Here is a 19,252-nt window from a genome sequence, read left to right on the forward strand (position 1 = left end):
AAGTAGCTGCTGACAGCAGCTGCCCCACTGGGACTTGCCCATGGCCGTTGGACACAGAGTGGGATTTACCTCAGTTGGCCAGTACCCAGCAGAGGCTTCGCCCCACAGCCAGTCACGCGAGACCCAGGACCACACTCTTCCTGAAGCTCCCTGCCTCTGTCTAACACCCTGCTGACCTGGGGCAGCCTAAGCTGGAGTGTCCGTGAGCACCCACAGGCCAGCCTGCAGCCTTCTGGCCAGGCTCACATCTAAGGATCTCTGAGACCTGGTCAGGAGTCAGCCAAACCCAGGGCTTTATCAGGCCATCTGACAGCTGTGCAGACAGCAGGTACCACAGAGGATGTCACTGGGTGCAAAGGCAGATGCTGGTCTCATGTGGTGCTTGTGGGGCTGGGTTGGGGGCACTTGCCTCCCCTGCATGGGGCCAGGCTCCCCACAGCATCACGTGACGATAAACAAGTGAAGCTTATGGAGGGCAGTTCCTTCCTCAGTAGAAACCTCAAGCCCTGCAGGACTGTGCCACCAAGTACTACCATGAACAGCCACACCTGTACCAGCACTGACTTGGGTATGCCAGGAACCAGCCTTGGGCCTCTTTATTAGCTACTGAGCATAGAGGGAGATGCGTATATGGTCCCTGTGGCCCTCCTCCCCACCTGCACCCAGGAAAGGAAGGCGGGCGTTTCAGGGTAGGTGTGGTTGGCCTTCCAGGAGGATGGGGACCTCGGGGGCAGCTGCCTCCCCTTCAGCAGCTCCAAGCAGCTCCCTCTCTGGGCTGGGCAGTGCGGCCTCCAGGCTTAGGAACACTTTCTCTGCGTAAGAGACCAGCTCCTGAGAGGGATAGGCAGGTTCCTGTTATCAGGATTTGGGGGCTAGAGCCATTAACTGATGAAACCAAACCCTCTTTGAAAGTTTCTGGCCACTTTTCCCCCACAGGATTGACTGACCCAGACCCAGAGATGGAGTAATAGGCAGGGAAATGTTGCTGAAGACTGCCTGCAGCATTCAGGGCCTGGGCCCACTGTGTCCCCCAACGTGGGGGCTTGCCCTGGCTTGCTGGAGGCCCTCCGTCACTCACCAGGCTGGAGGTGAAACGCCCCTGGATCTCCTGGACCAGAGCCCTGATGCCGTTGGACTCCAGCTCTGGCAGGATTTCCTCTGTGATGGAGCAGAAAAATGGTACTGAGGGCCAGAGCCCAGCCAGCCAGAGGACAAAGCAAGTCCCAGTGCCACTTAGTCTGGCATGGGCAGAGTGTGGCCCTGGGTTCTGAGGTCCTCGTGTCATCCTGGGCTGCAGCAGTGCCTGGTGCAGGGGTGTCAGGGGAAGTTTGGTGCCATCTGGGTTGGGCTCCTTCCCTCCCCTTCAGCCACGGCTGGGAGTAGGGCCCCCAATCATCGCTTCCAGGTAAGGCAAGGGGGTCCTCACTGTAGGAGGTGAGGTGGGCCAGCAACATGCAGAGGTTCTCCACCACCTCAGGGTCATCCTTGTGCAGCTGGTAGGTCTCCTGCAGGAGATTGAGGCCACTGCCACCCTCCTGTGGCACCACCACGTGGAAGGCTGCCAGCTCTGGGGAAGAGGAGGTGATGGGGTTCCCACCCTGGTGCTGACACTGTGCATCTGGCCTTAGGCCAGTTCCTCAGCCCCCGGGTCCCCTGAGAGGTGGGCAGTGATACTGGTTTCATAGGGTTGCTGGGAGAACTCAGAGCATTGGTCCTGAGCCCCCACCTCAAGCTCTGGGCTCTGCTGGCTCCATTTCCCCACCATGTGGCTTTGCCCCTGCAGCAGAGGCCCTGCTCCTGCCAGCACATCTACTCCATTCCCAGGGGAGGCAGTCCCAGAGGCATGTAGTGGCATGAGTTTCACTCACCCAGCCTGGCTCAGGTCCTGCTCCCTTGGTGGACACCCTGCCCCTCCTGAGACCTGTTCCCCTTTGCCTTTAGGGCCTCAGCCTCCCCTGCTGTCCCTAGAGGAAGTTGACTACTAACCTCTGGTAGGCCTGCTGGTGGGACCGAAAGCCCCTACATTGCTCTGACCGGAGGAACCTGCCCAGGAGGAGAGGCTGCTCCACCTCTAGACCCACGGCTGAGAGGCAAACTGGAGTCTGGTCAGCTCTGCTCCCTGTCCAGGTGGCCCACCCATACTTGACATGGGACCTCAGAGGGGCTGAACCTTTCCCACACAGTTGCTGAGCATGGGGTGTCAGGGACAGGAGACAGCTCCAGCTGCCCCTAGGAGGCCCCAACATCTTGGGTAGGTCAGGAGCCAGAGGCCCTCCACAAGTCATGGTTACTGCTCTGAGGAAGGCCATGCAGTGCAGAGGTTGAGACCAAGAGCAGGGGCTTCACCTTGCCATGCACCCCTTGGGACTGGTCAGTTCCCAGACCCCAAGATCCCTCTGCAGGTAATAACTGCTGGGCTCATCATGGGGCCTGGCACAAGGCACTGAGGAGCCAGGGTTTGTGCTGAGAGCCTGCACCAGTCAGTGGTGTGTGGACAGGGAAGGGAGCTGACCAAGCAGCACTGAGCAAAAAGCAGGCTGTACCGTGTATACAGCCTGGATGAGGCCTCAGTGACGTGACTGAGTCATTTTGTTCTTCCTGTTTTGGTTTGTGGGCTTCTGTAGATATTACTGATGGGGCTGATTTTTGCCCTAACCCTGGGCTTACCTGACACCTTGGCGAGGCTGGCCAGTCCCCGGTAGGCATTGTTCACCAGCAGGACTCTTTCCTGGCTCAGCCGGATGCTTTGCAGGAACAGCATCACCGCCTTCTCAAACTGCCACTCACTCATGCAGCCTGCAGAGGGCAGGGGCTTGGTTACCCTGTGTTCAGGGCTGCCCTCCCTGCTCACTCCCAAGGCCCTGAGCTCCTCACCCAGCAAGGACAGTAGCCAGAGCACCGCACAGCCTGCCTCTGCCATTTCTGCGTCTGCGGGGTGGGTGTCTAGCACCTGCATGACTAGGGCCGTGATCTTCACCACAGGGGCTTTGTTCACAATGGCAACTGGACCCAAGACAAGGGTGGGGGACACCTTGTCTCCTGGGCGTGTGCAGGAGGTCTCACTGTATATACACCCCACCTACTGCTCCCTCCTGCCAAGCACGGCAGAGCAGAAATCTGAGGACAGATGGAAGCCTTGCCCATGAGGCTTGAGAGGACTCTGGCACCTTGGGGGTGGTGGGGTCTCAGGTTGCCACAGCTTGCCACAACTTGGAGCTCTGTTCTGTGGGCAAGACACATCCCTGGCACGGAAGTACCAAGGTAGGGCCTAGGAGAGGATCAGCACAGGCCCAGGGGCCTCTATTCTGCACTGAAAATCAGGATAAGGCATCCAACTTTTTTGTTTTGTTTTTTGTTTTTGTGTGTGTGTGGTGGGGGGTGCTGGGGATTGAACCCAGGGCCTTGTGCTTGCAAGGCAGGCACTCGACCAGCTGAGCTATCTCCCCAGCCCCAGGCATCCAACTCTTGACGGATCCCTGGTGCCAGGGACTGCCCACTGGACAGGATAGACTGCACTCCTTCCTCTCCCCCAATTCCTGCATGTGTCTTTCTTCAGTGGCCATGGTCATGCTCACATGCTCAAGAGACAGAGGCAAAGTTCGTCGTGGAACTCAGGCACTGGGAGCCACAGAGGGAGGGCCTTACCATCCACCAGGAGGGACCAGAGCAGGCCCAAGGCACTGAGGCAGATGTCCCTGTCCTCGGAGAATCTGTCCAGGTGCTCCAGGATGAGCTCAAACAGCCCAGGCTTCTGTAGCTCCTCTGAAGCCATCTCTGTGGGAGCAGAAGGAGGGTCCCTTCTAGGAAGCCTTCCAGCAGCACCCGTCCCTCTGTTGGCTTTTGAAACTGCTAACACTTCTGACCTGTGTTCCTGGGTGCCTGGCCCTGTAGAGGCTGTCCATCTCCTGGGCCACCACTTGGCACCTCCCACCCATTACTAAGCAGAATCCAGTGGCTATAGCTTCTCAGCCAAGAGGCCAGCCTGCTTTCCTAGAAAACTGTGGCCTTTCCCAACCCCCAGCTTGCCTGGCCATTGTGTGAAGGATGAAGGTCATCAGGTGTGGAGTAGAGGGCACATGCTGGGTCTCAGCCCTGCCCCACAAGCCACCATGGGACTTGATGGGTGTCCTTGAGCTCTTGGGAACCCTGGCTTCGTCTTGGGGGTGGGGGACTGTGCACTGTGAGTGGACTAGGAGGAGGAAAGGGTGTTACCCAATTCCAGGTGAGCTTGATGAGGATCTCTCCTCCACTGGGGTCCCCAGCCTGGTTGCCTGCTGCCCACCTGGCCATGGGCAGAGAGCATGTGAATGTGGAATGCATCCATATAAGGCCTGGGGCATGTGGTCAGTGCCCTGAAAGTGGGGTCCTGGCCCTGAGAGCACAGAAAAGCTACCCATATGGTAGCAGAGCCTCTGGGTCGTGCAGCTATGCCATCTCAGCAACAGGCCCTGCACCACCCTCTCCAAGCAGCCTGTGCCCCAAGCTGGTCCTCTACAGCTGCTCTGCAGCCCAGCTTCCTAGAGCGTGGGGAGGCAGGGCAGGAAGGGCCCCACACCCACCCTGGCTGGAGATGATGGCGAGCAGGCTGTAGCCCTGGATGATAAGCTGATCCGAGTCAGAGTGACTCCGCATGATGCTTAGCAGGGTGGAGATCATGGAGCTGTCCAATGGCACCTGGGCTTCTGCATCCTGCGCCAGCACTGCTTAGGCCACAAGAAGAATCTGGGTCAACCCCCACAGCAGAGGTGCAGGGGACAGCAAGGCACACAGGTATCCTCCCTGCCTGGCGTGGACAGCACTTCCACTTTGTATTCAGGAAATTGAGGTCTGCCTTATTCTCCAAGCATGGTGCAGGTCTCTGTAAATAGAAGGACCTTGCACTGCCAGATTGTGGCACCTTAGGCTGGTGGTGGTCCCCAAGAGCCTGCTGAGCCTGTGATGAAAGGCCAAAGTAAACCAATGACAGTTCAGGGCTGTCTGCGGCTCAGGTAGGGTGCTTGCCATCACAAGTGCAGACTTGGCTTCCAGCACTGCAACAGGCAGGCAAAAGGAGACACAGTCTGAGTGGTACCTGGAGTGAGACCCTCAATATTAAGACCAGAGGGGTAGCTAGGCAGGCACAGCAACTGAAGGTAGTTGAACCTGTTCTTCATGACCCAGAGGGCTGGAAGGAGGCTGAGGCAGGCAGCTCCCAGCTTCTACTTGGGCAGCAGGTCAGTGCTGTCCCCTGCTAGCCATGCTACCACCTCAGCTGCCTTCCTACAAGCCTCTCCTGGGACATGACCCACCCTCCTGGGGTCAGCCCAGAAGACCCCATCCTGTCCAGCACCTCATGCATAGCTGGGAAACCAGTAAGAGGGTCAGCTGCTTGTCCAGGACTGCAACAGCCTGAGTGTAGCCCACATCTCCAGATTTCTGACCTGGGGCCTACTGTCCACCAGGAGGGGGTCAGATGGGCAAGTAGGACTTGGAACTGTTGAGAGGGCCCCACACCCAGGGGTAATTGGTGTGGGCTAGAAGCACAAGGAGGGTCCCCCAGCTGGGCCTGCACCCACCTTGGCCCAGCACGCGCAGTAGCAGGGAGCAGGCGCACAGCTGCAGATCCAGGATCCGCTCATGCTGCTTCATGATGGTGACCACCACCTCCACCAGCTCCATGGGCCATGGCAGCCCTGGTGGGGTGGAAGGCACAGGTGAGGCATGTGGGAGCAGACCTTCCATCCAGAGGTTACTGGGAGTCTGCAGGGCATGAGAGAGGCCCCAGGTGGGTGAAGAGAAGGGCAAAGATGACCTGTTGGCATGTCATGAGTTCTCCAGGGACTCCTGCCAGAGACTGAGCCCAGGGCCTGCATGCTGCTTCCTGTGTTTGTTGTTTTGTTGAGGTGGGGTCTCACTATGATGCCCAGGCTGATGCTGAACTGAGTTCAAGCAATCCTCCTGCCTCAGCCTCTGAGCACCAGTACCGCAGGTGTGTGCCACCTTGTATTTCCGGCACCACAGTCCCTCCCAGCACTTTCCTTGTTAGAAGACTGTAGGTGACTTTGGTGAGGATGCAAGGACAGACGTGGGGCATCCAGGACACAAAGCCATGGTGGACCCTTCAGAAGCTCGCTGAGGCAGGTGTGGCTTGGTGGTGGGAAGGGCGCAACTGCCTCCATTTCACAGGAAGGCAAAATCTCCCCCTGTACTTCATCCCAGTCACCGCTTAGCAACAGAAGGGATCTGGATGTGGGGGCAATGGCCAATATGAGCTGCCTGCTGTCTCGCCAGGCAGTCATGGCTTGCCTCCATGATCCCCAGAGCTTTAGCCACGGAGACAGTCCTCAGAGGGCTCTTAGTGCATGTTTTGTGGATACATGATGGATGGATGGAGAGCTGAGTGTGTGAGTGGATGCAGGAAAGGACAGAAGAATAGATGGACAATGAACAGGTGGGTGGGAAATAGCTGGAGGGAAGGGGGATGTGTGGGCATATGAGTATTGTATTCAAGCAGGAGAGACGACGGGTCAGGTGGATTTTATGAAAGCTTGTTTTGGCAAAAACAACAAAGTCACAGAGAAAGAGGTGTTCTTGGGCATGCAGGCAGGTGGAATGTGGTGTGCCCGAGGTGGGTGTCAGCAGCACGCACTCCCTGACACCCAGAGTTCATGTGCACATAGGTGGTGGCCCATCGGGTGCTACTCATGGGAGTGGGATCTAAGAAAACTCCAATGCCCCTCAGAGGGTGGCTGGAGAGATGGGTGTCTTATTGTGGACCCCTTAAAATCAGGTGAGAAGCCACCCATCCCCCACCCTCTGCGTGGCAGGAGAGGCACAGACTCCAGGCTGCCTGCTGTCCAAGCGGAGAGTGAGGCACTGGACCCTTTGGGGAATGAGAACAGGCTTCCCAGGTTTAAGAAGCACCTGCCAGCAGCCGGGGAGGGGAGGGGCAGGGCTCTACCTAGCTGATCCTCAGGTATCTGCAAAAGCCTCTTTATGGCCTTGAGCTGAACTTCAGGACGGCTGGGGAATTTCTCCATGGCCTCTGCAGGGGATAGGAAGAACATGGGGACCCTGCTGAGGGCCAGGCCAGAGATCAGTCCAGGAGGTAGTGTTCTTATTCCTGTTTCCCAGATGAGGCCGCTGGGGCCAGGTGACTGGTTCAGAATCAAGCCCAAGTCTGGGAACCAGCCTCTGAGCCTCAGTGTGTGCTGCCCTCACCCTGGCACACAGGAGGCACATTGGCTGAGTGAGCAGGACACCCAGGGACCACCGTGTGCCAGGGTGTGGACCCACAAAGGCAGGGACTCTCGGGAGTGGTAGCGAGGAGCCCTCATAGAGGATTTGTGTAGGAGGAACAAAGGGGAATACACGGGGCCAGGCTGTGGAGGTGGACTTTGTGCCCTAGGGATTGGGAGCTTTGGAGGGCATCTGAGCGGCGCAGTCTTGGGGTGGGATAGGGTGGGGTGGGGTGGAGGTGGAGAGCCGCCTGGAACTGTTCCTGTCCCCTGGCCATGCATGAGGAGCAGGTCCACTGGACTGGGTTGGGGGAAGGCACCAGCCCAACAACGGGCTGCAAAAGCTGATGGCAGCTCCCACCACACCTCGCGTCCCCGGTCACCTAAGATGCTGGCGACGTTGCCTTCTAACAGCATGCTGGTGATGAGCTCGGGCACCACCTGCTGGTGCAGGGTCATGGCCACGCATGAGGACTTGAAGGAGCCGCTCACGAAGGTCATATGAACCACAGCCCTAGCAGAGGGCAGGGAGAGCCAGCTGTATCCAGCTGCTTTGCCCGCAGCACCCGTGCGGCACCCCGTGCCTTGGTCAGTGGCTGAGCACTGGACACTGGCCTTCCTGTTCAGAGTTGGCTTGGCCAAATCTCTCACCATGTGCTGTGTCCAGCCAGTTCCCAGCAATTCCACTTCCAAGCACCCTCCCTGTGAAGGCTCAGGCCTGGAGGACCGTCTTGAGCCCAGGTGCCTTCTGGGCCCCTTCCCTCATAAAGACAGAGCATCAGATCTGATGGCTGCTGGTGTGGAGATCAACACAACCCATGCAGGCTTCACTCTTTTCTTCTGATTTTGAATTAGAATGAACCTTTTCTCCTGGACCCTGGAAAGTGCCAGGGGTCCTGGGGCTGAGCCTCTATGCCTGCTGGAGCCAGGCCTACTGTGCCAGGGTACAGAGATGTGCGTTAAGGGGTTGGCTGCCAAGCAGTTTGGGACAGCCATGCCAATGGGAAAAGCCCAATTATGCAGGGATTAATAGGCTGGAGCCAGCACCGTTTGTGTTGGGGTGGAGGGAGGCTGAAATAGACTGCTAGGTTGGAATAAAGCCCCAAAGCCCCAACCCTGAGCTCACTTGATTGTTATTCGATCTGAGGGACTGATCTGCAGCATCAAGGGCAGAAGGGAAGAGAAGGTTTCCACATCTGGGATCTGTTTCTCCTCCATGGTCTTCAGGACAGCCTTCAGGCCACTAGAGCTCTGGCGGAGGGACTTCCGCAGGTGCATGGCTTCTGTTGCCTACCAGGAGAGAGAACACAGTTTCTGTGACTAAGTGAAAGCCAGAGCTGTGCCCTAGGCAGAGGAGACACTGTGACCAAGGAGAGTCAGAGGTCTGGAGCTCCTCCATGAGGAAACAGGTTCAAAGGGCAGGAGGGCCATCTTGTTGGGTGGAGAGGCAGGTAGGGGACCACACGCTTTGTCCAGTTCTTCCCAGAAGGCCCTGATCTGGGCCCAGCTGACAAAAGGCTTGTTGCATCCATTAACGGAAGGTGAGTGCCCAAGATCCCCCAGTGCCAGGACGGCCCTGGAGCCCAGACCCTCCAGTAGGTCACACGGCCGGGAGCAGGAGGGCCCTCATTCCCCTGGGCCCCTGCGGGAAGGAGCAGCAGCTCTCAGTCCTTTGTGCCTGGTGGCGGGGCTGGGAGGCCAGGGGTGCGCCCTTGCTCTCGGGCTGCAGTAGGCACTGGGCCGGCACATCGTCCCCACGTCCTCTTGTGTGTAGGTGTGATGTGGCAAGGCTCAGCTCCCCGCCTCCCTGGGTCAGGGTGCCTGGCCCTTTGCCTTTCCCCTCCTTTCTGCCACAGGCTGTGTCCCTGCGGCAAGGCCTAGCTGGGGTGAGAGCAGGAGCCACGTGCTACAACATGCGGAACAGAGAAGTGCCATGCAACCCGGCTCATGTGATAGACAGCCCTGTGTGTCCACTCCCGGTCTCCTGAGCGGTGACCACAGGCATCCCTGACACTACCAAGGATGCCTGGACTGGGGTTTCCTTGCTGCCAGGGGCAGGGCTGAGGGCCCACGGCCACCGAGGGAGCATGAGCCCTGCCGCCTCAAGGGCTCCCCCTGCACTGCGTGATGGAGGCAGGGCGAGGGCCAGCCTCTCCCTGGAAGCAGCTCACATCCAGGAAGGAGCAGCTGGCCATGTCGAGCATGATGCAGCCCAGGGACCAGACGTCAGACATCTGGCTGAAGGTGAAGTCAAGGGCTTCGGGTGCCATCCAGGACTTCTGAAAGGGGTCTGTTGGCAGGAACAAGGCGGGGATCCATTGAGTCCTATGTCCCCTGAGAGGGCAGAAGGGCAGAGCCACCCTGCCAAACACTGTCTCCTTTTTGGTGTCCACTTGCAAGCAGCTGTAAACATGAGCCCTTCGGTGGCCCTTCTTGGGTAAAGCAAGAAGTGCAGCCATGGGCAGTGAGGAGTCCCTGCTCAGTAGACCTTTGCCTTGACCTTGAGCAGGGAAGCAGTCCATCCTGACAGGTGTCTCTGCCAGGCTGGCCAGGCTAGCCCACCTGCATGTGTGTCTGTGCCCACAACCATCACAGCAGGAGCTGGAAGAGGCACAGGCCAAGCAGCTAAATGTATACCTCTTTCAACACCTTTCCCTCTGAAGGTCAGGACCCTGGGGCACAGTCCCAGTTGCCTTGCCTAGGTTCTCAGCCTAAACCCCAGAGAAGGAGCCCAGACAGCCAGGGTCCGCAGGCCAGTCTGTCAGTCCTTTTAGCTTCAGGCAGCCCTTCCCTCTCTGCAGCCCAATTTCCCAGCCAAACAGCAAAGGACTCTAAAGACCCGCACCATGGACACCTTCAACCAATCCTCCCTCCACACGATCACCTCCATCGTCCATGCATCATCCATCCCTGGTATACCAAGGGCAGAGTCACCAAACACAGCCACCCAGCACTTGGATTCTGCACCAGGCTGTTACAGGCTTGAGGCCCACTCCCTTCACGGTTGTCTTTCTAAAGGAAGAGAATTTGCCCCCTGCAGCTGCCCCCCAATCTCCTGGGCTGTTTTAGGACCACACACACAGCCAGTGCCTGGGTCCACAGGCCTTCCTCCCTCCACAGTCCAGTCTCCTTCCTTCTGCGGCTTACTCCCCAGTGAGGTGACCCTTTCAGGCACCAAGGCAACTGCTCTTTCCTGTGGCGTCTCCCCATGTGGGACTCTTGCTCAGGCACAACCAGCCAAAGGGGGACCTGTGGGGACCTTCTAAGCAGCAGGTTCAGTGCCCAGCGAGTGCCTTCCTCGCTGCCCATCCCCAGCACCCCCCCAGTCTCCCAGGAGAACCCCAGCCACCTTCCTCTGCACGGACACTCCACTTGGCTCTGTGGGTCATCAGCGAGTTGGCGCTCAGGTCCTGAAGTCTGCAGTGGTTCTTACTGACCAGGCTGATGTTAGAAGGCTTGAGATTCCTGCAACCAACAGGGGCCTGGTGCCCATGGGCTGCTGGGCAACCCCTCCCTGGGGTGGGCAGCACCTGCCCTGAGCCCGAATCCCCATCCCCGCCTCCAGAAAACGCCCCTCCTCTACCTACTTGGCAAATAATTATTTCCCATTTGCATAAAATCTCCCCAGTTGTTTTAAACCAAGCACAATGGGCACACCCGCTATGGAGACCCCAGTTAACCTGGTGTCCCTCCTCACAGGTCCTGGCACCCACGAGTCTGAGAACTGATTGTCCACCATTCCCTCGGGCCCCGCAAGGTAGCTGAGAGCACACATGTGTTCCCTTTGTACGCACAGCCCACCTGGTTCTCTCCAGGGCCTCTCCACAGTGGCCTTGGAGCCTGAAGCTACACCACTGGCAGCTTGAAGGCTGGACCCAAGGTGTGGCAGCCCTCGCTGCTGGCCGTCCAGAAGGAGTGCCATGACAGGCAGCCTCGCCTGTCCTCCTGCTGTCTTATCTGCTTCCCTTGCACTTTAGAGCCACCCTGCCCAGGCCACGGCACCTTGTGCAGCTGTGTGCCGTGGGTGAGTCACTCGGGGCTGCAGGGAGGGGCCCTGCTCCCCACCCTCAGCCGGGGAGGTGCGGTCCTACAGGCCCAGATCCTGCCCAAGGGGTCCCTAGGAGAAGGACTGTCACCTGTGGATGATGTTCAACCGGTGCAGGTACTCCAGAGCATCCAACACCTGGCCCAGTATCTCCTGCACCCACTGGAGAAGTGGAGACACCAGCAAGGGGAAGGCCGTGAACTTCCTGAGTGGGGGTCCACGCAGGTGCTGCTCCACAGGCACCAGCTCAAAGCAGCCAGCAGGGTCGGGCACCCTGGAGGCCCCGAGTGCCCAGGGGCTGTGGCACACGCCCTGCTTCCAGCAGCCACTCTGGCCCATGTTGCCCAACACCTGCTTCAGCTCCTGGCACACGGCCCTTGTGGGTATCAGACATGTTAAAGCCTACAGTTCCTACTTGGGGCTTGCCCCTTCATGTTCCATTAGAGTGAAGAGCCCTGAGAACATTCTGGAAGCATGCTGCGTGAGAAACAAGATCCATCTAGTGTCCCAGGCAGTGACTTTCAAATTGTGTTCCCAGGACCCTTGGCTTCCACACCCATGCTTCAGAGTCACCCCAGGGTGTCAAAGGGCTGGGCTGCACGGCCCTGGGCTTCCTCCCAGCCCTGGCAGAGTGGGGCCATCTGTGTTTCAAGAGGCCCCGCTGCCCACATGCCCATTGCAGTCTGCCTCTGAGGCCAGGTCACGGAGCAGCTTGAGCCTGAGCCCAGGGAGACAGCACCAGGCAGGGGAGCACTTAGAGAAAAGCAGGGTGTGCTCAGCTGGCCCTCGACCCGGGCCAGTGTGAAGAGCCACCAGGCTTCCGGAAGGAAGCAGATCTTCATGATTGTGGAGTGGGAAGGCTGCCTCAGTCAGGCTCACAAGACACTGGCCATAAGGGACGACGCTGACCCACTAGACTTCATTACGGTGAAGACCTCTGCTGGCCACAGGGCGCTAAAAAGGGGGTTGGCAAGCCATGGCCTGGGAGGAGACCTCGGGATACCCTGTCCAGACTGAAGAACAACATCTGCAGATCACTAGGAAAGACCCGGTGTGTGCCGAACTGGGCAAAGCACCTGAATAGATACAGGAGAGGTTCCACGCCCAGTCTGTCCTCACCACGAGGACCCTGCAGGCCAGGCCAGGCCAGGCCAGCCATAATGGAGCCTCTCTCCCAGCCTCCACAGCAACAGAGACGCCTGGGAAGCCTCACAGCTGTGGCCGTGGCAGAGCAAAGGCCAGCCTCCCCTGGGAATCACCTGCACCACCTCCTGGTGGCACACACCTGCTCTCCAGCCCAATCCCACTCTTCCCGTGGCTGCCTGATTTAAAATAGCCCAAGCCGGGAACCACCAAAGGCCATCATATCCCGAAGGTGACTGGAGGAGCACTGGAGGTGCGGGCAGACCCAGAGGCTGAGGAGGGATGAGCAAGACTGGCCAAGCCCTTTGGGGTGACCTTGAGGAACCGCACGACAGTCCCTGGAGGCAGGTGGTAGCTGTGGACCCTCTGGTTTTGGGAATGGCTCAGGCCTCCTCTGGAGGCTGGAGGTAGGCGTGTGTGAAGTGTGTCAAGATGTGGACTTGAGGTTTGCCTACGCTGGGCACCCACCCTGCCTCTGAGCACCTGCCCTCCCCTCTGACCCGGCCGCCCCTTGGGGTCCCAGGCCTCTGGCTGGGTCTGTCTTACCTCTGGATCCATGACTGCCTGTTTCTCCCTCTTACTCTGAATGACCTTCTGGAGGCTGCCCTGGCTGTACTCCATCACCAGACAGAGAGACAGAGAGGAGACCTGCCCAGACACAAGGCCCCTCACCAGCTGCCCCAGCTCAGGCTGGGTGCTCTGTGGTGTCACCACTCAGGAGCTTTGGTCGCACTGCCTCTCATCTCCCTGTTCCCAGGCCCCACCACCCCGGGTTCCATCTGCTTCAAGTTGCTTGGACTTTGCTGAAAGCTGCAGCCACGGCAGGTATGGACTCCTCTGCTGGGACCACCTCGCCCCTTCACAGGTGGCTGCCTCCTGGGGGCTCAGCTGAGACACATTCCTCTGTGCACCCTGGCTTGTTCGGGGCTGGCTCTATGCTCCCTCCACAGTGACCTGTCTTCTTGGTTTTTCTGCCCCTTCCCTGATGGTGCCAGAGGGTACTCGGGAAATACATGTGGGAACATGCAGGGGGCTCCCTTGCTTCCCCAGGGATCAGCTGCCCGGGCGGGACCCACTGGCCCTGTTCAGTCCCTGGGCTGTTCCTCCCAGGTGGGAATACTGACATGGAGAAGTAAGGAGGGCAGCAGAGACCTGCCAGCCACACTTGTCCTTGCTCAATGTCCCTCCCTCCCCCTAGTCCCATCTGGAGTGCTGGAAAGCTCCAGTTTCCTGCAGAGATAAGAAGTCATATTGCTGAAGGGACCTGGGGCATGGGCAAGAGACCTGGACTTGAACCCCACTCAGTTCTTTATTAGCTGTGTGGCTTTGGGGAGCTCCAGCCCATTAGGAGAGTGAGGACAGTGCACCCAGCCCTTCAGATGCCCTAGGATGTGGGCACGGACAGAGCCAGCTGGTCAACTGTGCTGCAGCACTGCTGGGGTGAGGGCCTGGGGGCCAGGGTCACTGGGTGGAACCAGCTTCCTCCCCAGGAACACGGGCTCCACAACAGCCATGCAGACCCACGCGGCTGGGGCTGCAGATGGGGAGCTGTGTCAGGGGCGCATGGGGTGCTAGAGTGGGGCCACCAGGCAGGGCCCCTGCTTGCCAGGAATCCACGAGGGATGTTGCCCTCCGCTGGCACTTCTCCTAGGAGGAGGCCCTTGACGTTCACCTGGAATTGCGCACAGGAAGCCCCTGGCGTGGTTCCCACCCCTACCAGTGCTGAGTGGAAGCAGCTACGCTCAGTCACCGGCAGTGCCTGGCGGGTGCTGTGTGCTTGGTGGACTTGGTGCTGCGGCCCAGCTGCAGGTGCCAGCCAGACCCACCTCACTGTTCCACGTGATGAACAGCTCCCGGTACAGTGAGATGTGGGAGTGCTGAAGCTTCAGCAGAGGCATGAGCTGTAGGGACCAGAGCGGAGGACAGAGTGGTCAGGGAAGCACAGCACTCAGTTGGTGCTCTTCTGTCACATAACCCAACAAAAGTGCAAGCTGCTGGCTCTGGCAGCACCGGGAGGCTGTGCAGCCTTGTGGCCAGCAGCCAGAAGGTCTGATGTGAGGCCAGTCCCAGCACACACTGCTGTGCTATGTGACTGACAGGCCCTCAGCACCCCTGGGCTCATGTGCTTATCTGAAGTGGCAGTGGGCTGGGGTGGCTTGCTTAGCATGCACGCAGCCCTGCATTCTATCCCCAGCTCTGCAAAAACACAAAACTGAAACTGAAAATGACAGTTGCCGTGGAACCTGCCTCACGGGGAGGCGCCACAGGTCAAGCGCAGGTATGCAGGAGATGACGCAGCTGGGGCTGGCTGCAGAGGAGGTGGCCCAGCAGTGGGCCACCTGGAACTCCCTGACCAGCAGAGAGCTTTGAAAACAAACCACGCTGGGCAGCAGGACACTCAACCTGGAGAACACGGCTGGCGGTGACTGCTCAGATGCAGGCGGGGCGTGAGCAGCTTGCCTACTGGCATGGCAGGGACGGCAACGTGACAGAGTTCCTGTGTCAGAACACACCCAGGCCCACCCTGCGCTTCAGCCGCACTGTGGACCCAAGAGGTGCTGCGGCAGGGCAGGAGGGTTGGCAATTCCACGAAGAAGATCAAACACTGACCGTGAGGGAGAAAACAGGTTTCACCCCATGTGAATTCTAGAAAGGCAAAGAAAAGCTACTCAGCCTGTGTTTGCCGAGTTGATAACTGCCATTATTGTAAATCAGGCTGCTGCTACTGGTCCATTCTGGATGGTAGAATCAAGGGTAATTTCCATTTTAATTATTAAATAATTCTGTATTTCCCAAAATTTCTACTGTAACTAATACTTTAATAGTTGAAAAAAAATTTTTTTTTCTTTTGCAGTGCTGGGGATGAACCCAGGGCCAAGCACTACCACTGAGCTTCACTCCAGCCCCAAAGAAAATCATCTTTTTGAAAGATGGTTATTGGTGGATTAGCCTAGGGACTGAATCAACAGTGAAACTTCATCCCCTCTGGGAATGTGTGTTCTCAGTGGCCAGCACCTGCCTTTAGAAGTGGGTGTTTGGGGTAAGGACTCCCTTTAGGACCTGGGCAAGAATTAGTCATGACCCTCCATCCAGGCTTCCCTTCACCATGTCACTCAACAAGAGGGTGCAGAACAGTCTCTATGGGTATGCTGCATCCTGCGCTTCTAGAGAGGACACTGTCCAGGGAGTTACCTCCTCCAGGGCCTCGTTGGCCTGATGCTCATCAAGGCACTCCACCTGGAGGGACACAGGAGCACCAGGTCAGTGAACCTCTTGAACCACCACCCCGTCACGAGCCCCCATCATCCCACCCCCACCTCTGCATTACCTACCTCACCATGACCACCCCATCATCCTTCGCCCACCCCTACTATCTATCACTGAAACCTCCACTGCTGCCACCCCACTGCCACCCCCATCATCCCACCACATCCCTCACAAACATCACGGCCACCAGTACCATCACGAGTAGGGGTAGTCAGCCAAGTTACTCTGACAGCCTTAAAAAAACCCAGAAATTCCACTCCTGAGATCTTCCCTAAGGAAATCATGGATGCTCAAAAATATTCTCGAGGATGTCTATCAGACTTATTTATACAAGAGAAAGACTAAGAATGGCCTGAACACTCATCCCACATGAGGGGACAGTAGGTCAACTACAGCACATTGAGCAGGAAAGGAGGCTCCCTGGCCACCAGGTCAGGAGAGGAGGAAGCTGTGGTGCTGCAATGAGACAGTATCTGCAATTTATTAGGTGGACAAAGGCTGTCGCCAGCTTCAACAAGGCCACTCTTGTAAAAACAGAGTTTATAAATGCTTAGAAAAATGACTGGAAGGACACACACACTCCTATGTATGTTCCCTTGTATATACTCTTATTCAGAAAGAACTGCCCTTATTTGCTTATTATTTATTTATTCGCAGTGCTGGGGATGGAACCCAGGGCTTAGTGCATGTTGGCAAGTGCTCTACTGCTGAGCCACATCCCCAGACCACTGGCTGGGTTTTTAGAAAGGACTCCTGGCTCACTGATCTATGAGGTGAGGGGGCTGACCCCACGGCCAGCCAGCAAAACAGAAGGTGGATAAGGACTCCAGCTACCTGGGGATGAGGCTGCTGGGCTGCATAGACACAGGCCTGACAGACTGTGGTTGCTAATGGGGTTCCTCTATCTGCAAGGTCAGTTCCTGCTCCTGTATCCCCGCCACAGCTCCAGAGAAGGGTGTGCCTGTGACTCTTATAGCAGTCCTCTTCCCCTGGATGCTCTTTTGAGTCCAAGAAGGGGTGTACCTCTACCCTGCTGCATTAGCCCTGGTGAAGAAGTCCCATGTCCTGTCCTCAGCCTTGTGTGACCCTGAGCCAGTCCCTGCCCTCTCTGATCTGGTTCCTTTTGGTAAGACTGGCAAATTGTACTGAGTGGCACTGTGCCCACAGAAGTCAAATCCTCCTGGAAACTGTGTGACCTGGTCAGTGTGGGACTGCCCCAGGTCAGTCTCTGACTGCAAAATGGGGTCACCATTCCTGTTTAGCAGGGTTGCAGGGAGATTCAGTGGGTTGATGCCTGGCGCACAGTGTGGACGAGTGAACAGTGGATGTGGGTGGTGGAACAGAAATGAGCATTTCTTTCCCATCAAGGTGGGGGGACCTCCACACCACCCATGTCTACCCAGCCAGGTCTGTCTCCTGCCTGCTGCTGACAGGGGTCCTAGAAACCTCCTCTGAGGGGTGATGTGCCCCACTTGGTTCTTAGGCCTCTGCCTCTTACCTGCTTTATCACGAGCTTGGCTTCAGTGGCCAGTTCCTCCACCACCAGGTTTACTCCTAAGGTCCCCGGAGACAGCTCGTACAAAATCTAGCAGCAAGGGAGAGAAACTTTGAGGAGCATATCACTTTGTGCTTGTACATGCCCAACTCTCACACCCTGGCTGGTGCTCCCCACTGCCCCTGTGGGGCTGGCACTGCCTCCTCCCATTCTGCAGTACAGGACATGGCCCAAGGAATCTGAGAAGCCCTCTGATGGTGTAGGCTGATCCTCTCTCTCCAAGGCCAATTCTGAAGCTTTCTATGACTTCATGCTCCTTCTCCAACCTATAGAGAGGATTGCTGGGAGTCCAGGAGCAAGGCCTGACCTGGGTCAGGGGGCTTATTCACTCTTTTAGACCCTTATGAACCCAACTTCCAACATCCACCTCCAAACTGAGCGCCTGAAGAAGGCAATTTGTCCTATGACTGGAGCTGTCAGTCACAGCCTTCCTGGCGCCATTCCGGGCACTTCTTAGCTACTGTATTGGGAGCAGAAAGCAGAACTCAGAGGAGGTGATATGGGATGGAACATAGAACCAGGGAAATTTTGGGGTGCAAAGTCAGGATTCTGTAATCCAGCCTCTGTGGGTGGCCTGGACTCTGCTCAGGGAATCGCATCCAGATCAGCATAAGCCAACAGGGCCAGAGGGCAGACGCAAAGAATGCTCAGGTGCAAGAACGCTCATCTTAGTCCATTAGACAGTAAAATACACCCACAGCTCAAATCAAGACTTTTTTTCCTCCTGAAAAGTAACCTTAAAAATTCTCTGACCACTGGAAACCCACATGCTTTACTACTGGCCAAGCCCTAGGTACTTCTCTCCCATAAAGAGCATCTCCCAACAGGAAAAAAAATCTAATCTTTAAGTGGTTTCCAAATTAGTGAGATTTTTACAAATACTGAATCTAACATTTAATGAAAATTATATATTAAGTACAGAAGCATTTGATTAAACATCCATTAATTTTTAATTAGCAGTTTTTCTCTGTGTTTTAAAATTGCTCAGGTCTGGGCATTTTCGCAGACACAGGCTGAGGGGTGTTTGGAGGCTGGAGATCTCGCCATGTGCTCTGGGCGTTCCAAGGTTGCTTTTGCCTCTAAAGCCCCCCATGGCCAGGAGGACGGAGGAGCTACCCCCACCCTCAAAGGATCAGTGATGGAAGTCCTTACTGTTCATCATTTTGGAGGGGGAAGGAGGCCCAGAGAGGTGGCCTTCTAGCTGGAGGGTGACTCTACTGGGACACGGGCCCCGCCTCCCTAGTTGGACCTGCCGCTGGCCGGTTGTGACCGTTGCCCCGCGGTGCACAGACCTTGGGCCCCCGGGCAGCCTTCCTCCCCGTAAGGGGACATCTCGGCACCTGGTATTTTTCCATGGTAGCTCGAACGGAACTCCAGATCACTCTCTCCGTTGGCCGCCGGATGTCCTCGCCTGCAGCCAGTGCGGGCAGCCGGACCCTCGAATGAACGTGCTCCGCCGTGTCGGCTCCGGTGCCCATCCCCCCGCACCTCGCCCCCACCCCCAGGGCGACCCTCAACCTGGGTGTGTCTTCCTGACCCTGGGCACCCAAACGTCCCCTGGCGGCGCGCCCTGGGCTACCGGCCTCTTAAAGGAGCGGAGGCCTAGAGCGAGGAGGCAGGGCCTCGAGCACGAGGGGAGGGCCCAAAGAGCGGTGGGCGGAGGCTGTGGACAGTGGGCGTGACCGGAGCAAGGGGCGGAGCCACGAGATTAGAGGGCGAGGAGGCAGAGGTAGGCGGGAGAGGTCTGAGCGAGGGGGCGGGGCCTGGAGCGTGAAGAGCAGTGGGCGGTGCACTAAAATGCCTCGCGCACGGCGGGCGGGACCTCAAGCGCGGTGGGCGGGGAGATGTGGGAGGGCGGGACCTGGAGAGTGATGAGAGGGTGACTGCGAGTGATGAGCGGAGTCTCCAAGATGTAGAACCGCAAGCGGAGGGCGGGACCTCGAAGTGTGGGGCGGGGCGGCAGGCCATGGTGGGCGGGGCCTCGATTGTGAAGGATGGGGGGGCGGCGCGCGGCGGGTGTGGTCT

The 19,252-nt window shown here is 57.7% G+C and overlaps 1 protein-coding gene across 24 annotated transcripts; it reads right to left on the bottom strand.

Moving 5' to 3' along the window:
• Nucleotides 1-71: 71 nt before the first annotated feature.
• On the bottom strand, nucleotides 72-18,958 carry STKLD1 (serine/threonine kinase like domain containing 1). 24 transcript variants are annotated; one of them, XM_079111905.1, is made up of 20 exons: nucleotides 18,568-18,957; nucleotides 17,171-17,257; nucleotides 15,598-15,642; nucleotides 15,016-15,051; nucleotides 14,232-14,306; nucleotides 12,952-13,053; nucleotides 11,354-11,424; nucleotides 10,567-10,682; nucleotides 9,389-9,507; nucleotides 8,344-8,507; nucleotides 7,601-7,731; nucleotides 6,941-7,024; nucleotides 5,556-5,672; nucleotides 4,560-4,700; nucleotides 3,646-3,774; nucleotides 2,875-3,003; nucleotides 2,668-2,796; nucleotides 1,427-1,567; nucleotides 1,079-1,158; nucleotides 72-831 (listed from the first exon to the last, which is right to left on the bottom strand). In XM_079111905.1, exons 1-20 carry the CDS (start codon nucleotides 18,703-18,705, stop codon nucleotides 685-687), a joined length of 2,181 nt encoding a protein of 726 aa, XP_078968031.1. In that variant the 5' UTR covers nucleotides 18,706-18,957; the 3' UTR covers nucleotides 72-684. The 24 variants fall into 24 exon arrangements, 23 of the variants coding, with proteins under 23 accessions (XP_078968031.1, XP_078968030.1, XP_078968044.1 ...); XM_079111904.1 differs by having other exon boundaries at nucleotides 2,668-3,003; nucleotides 18,568-18,956; XM_079111918.1 differs by having other exon boundaries at nucleotides 1,079-1,567; nucleotides 18,568-18,954.
• Between the last annotated feature and the right edge of the window lie 294 nt (nucleotides 18,959-19,252).

Source organism: Sciurus vulgaris (genome assembly GCF_902686455.1).
Source record: "Sciurus vulgaris genome assembly, chromosome: 15".
Lineage (NCBI taxonomy): Eukaryota > Metazoa > Chordata > Mammalia > Rodentia > Sciuridae > Sciurus > Sciurus vulgaris.

Coding starts and splice junctions, on each gene's coding strand:
- STKLD1 (XM_079111899.1), bottom strand. CDS start 18,705: ATGGGCACCGGAGCCGACACGGCGGAGCACGTTCATTCGAGGGTCCGG. Junction 9,508..10,566: donor GAGTGTCCGTGCAGAGGAAG/GTGGCTGGGGTT, acceptor TCCTGCCAACAG/ACCCCTTTCAGAAGTCCTGG. Junction 4,701..5,555: donor ACTGCGCGTGCTGGGCCAAG/GTGGGTGCAGGC, acceptor TGGCCTAAGCAG/TGCTGGCGCAGGATGCAGAA.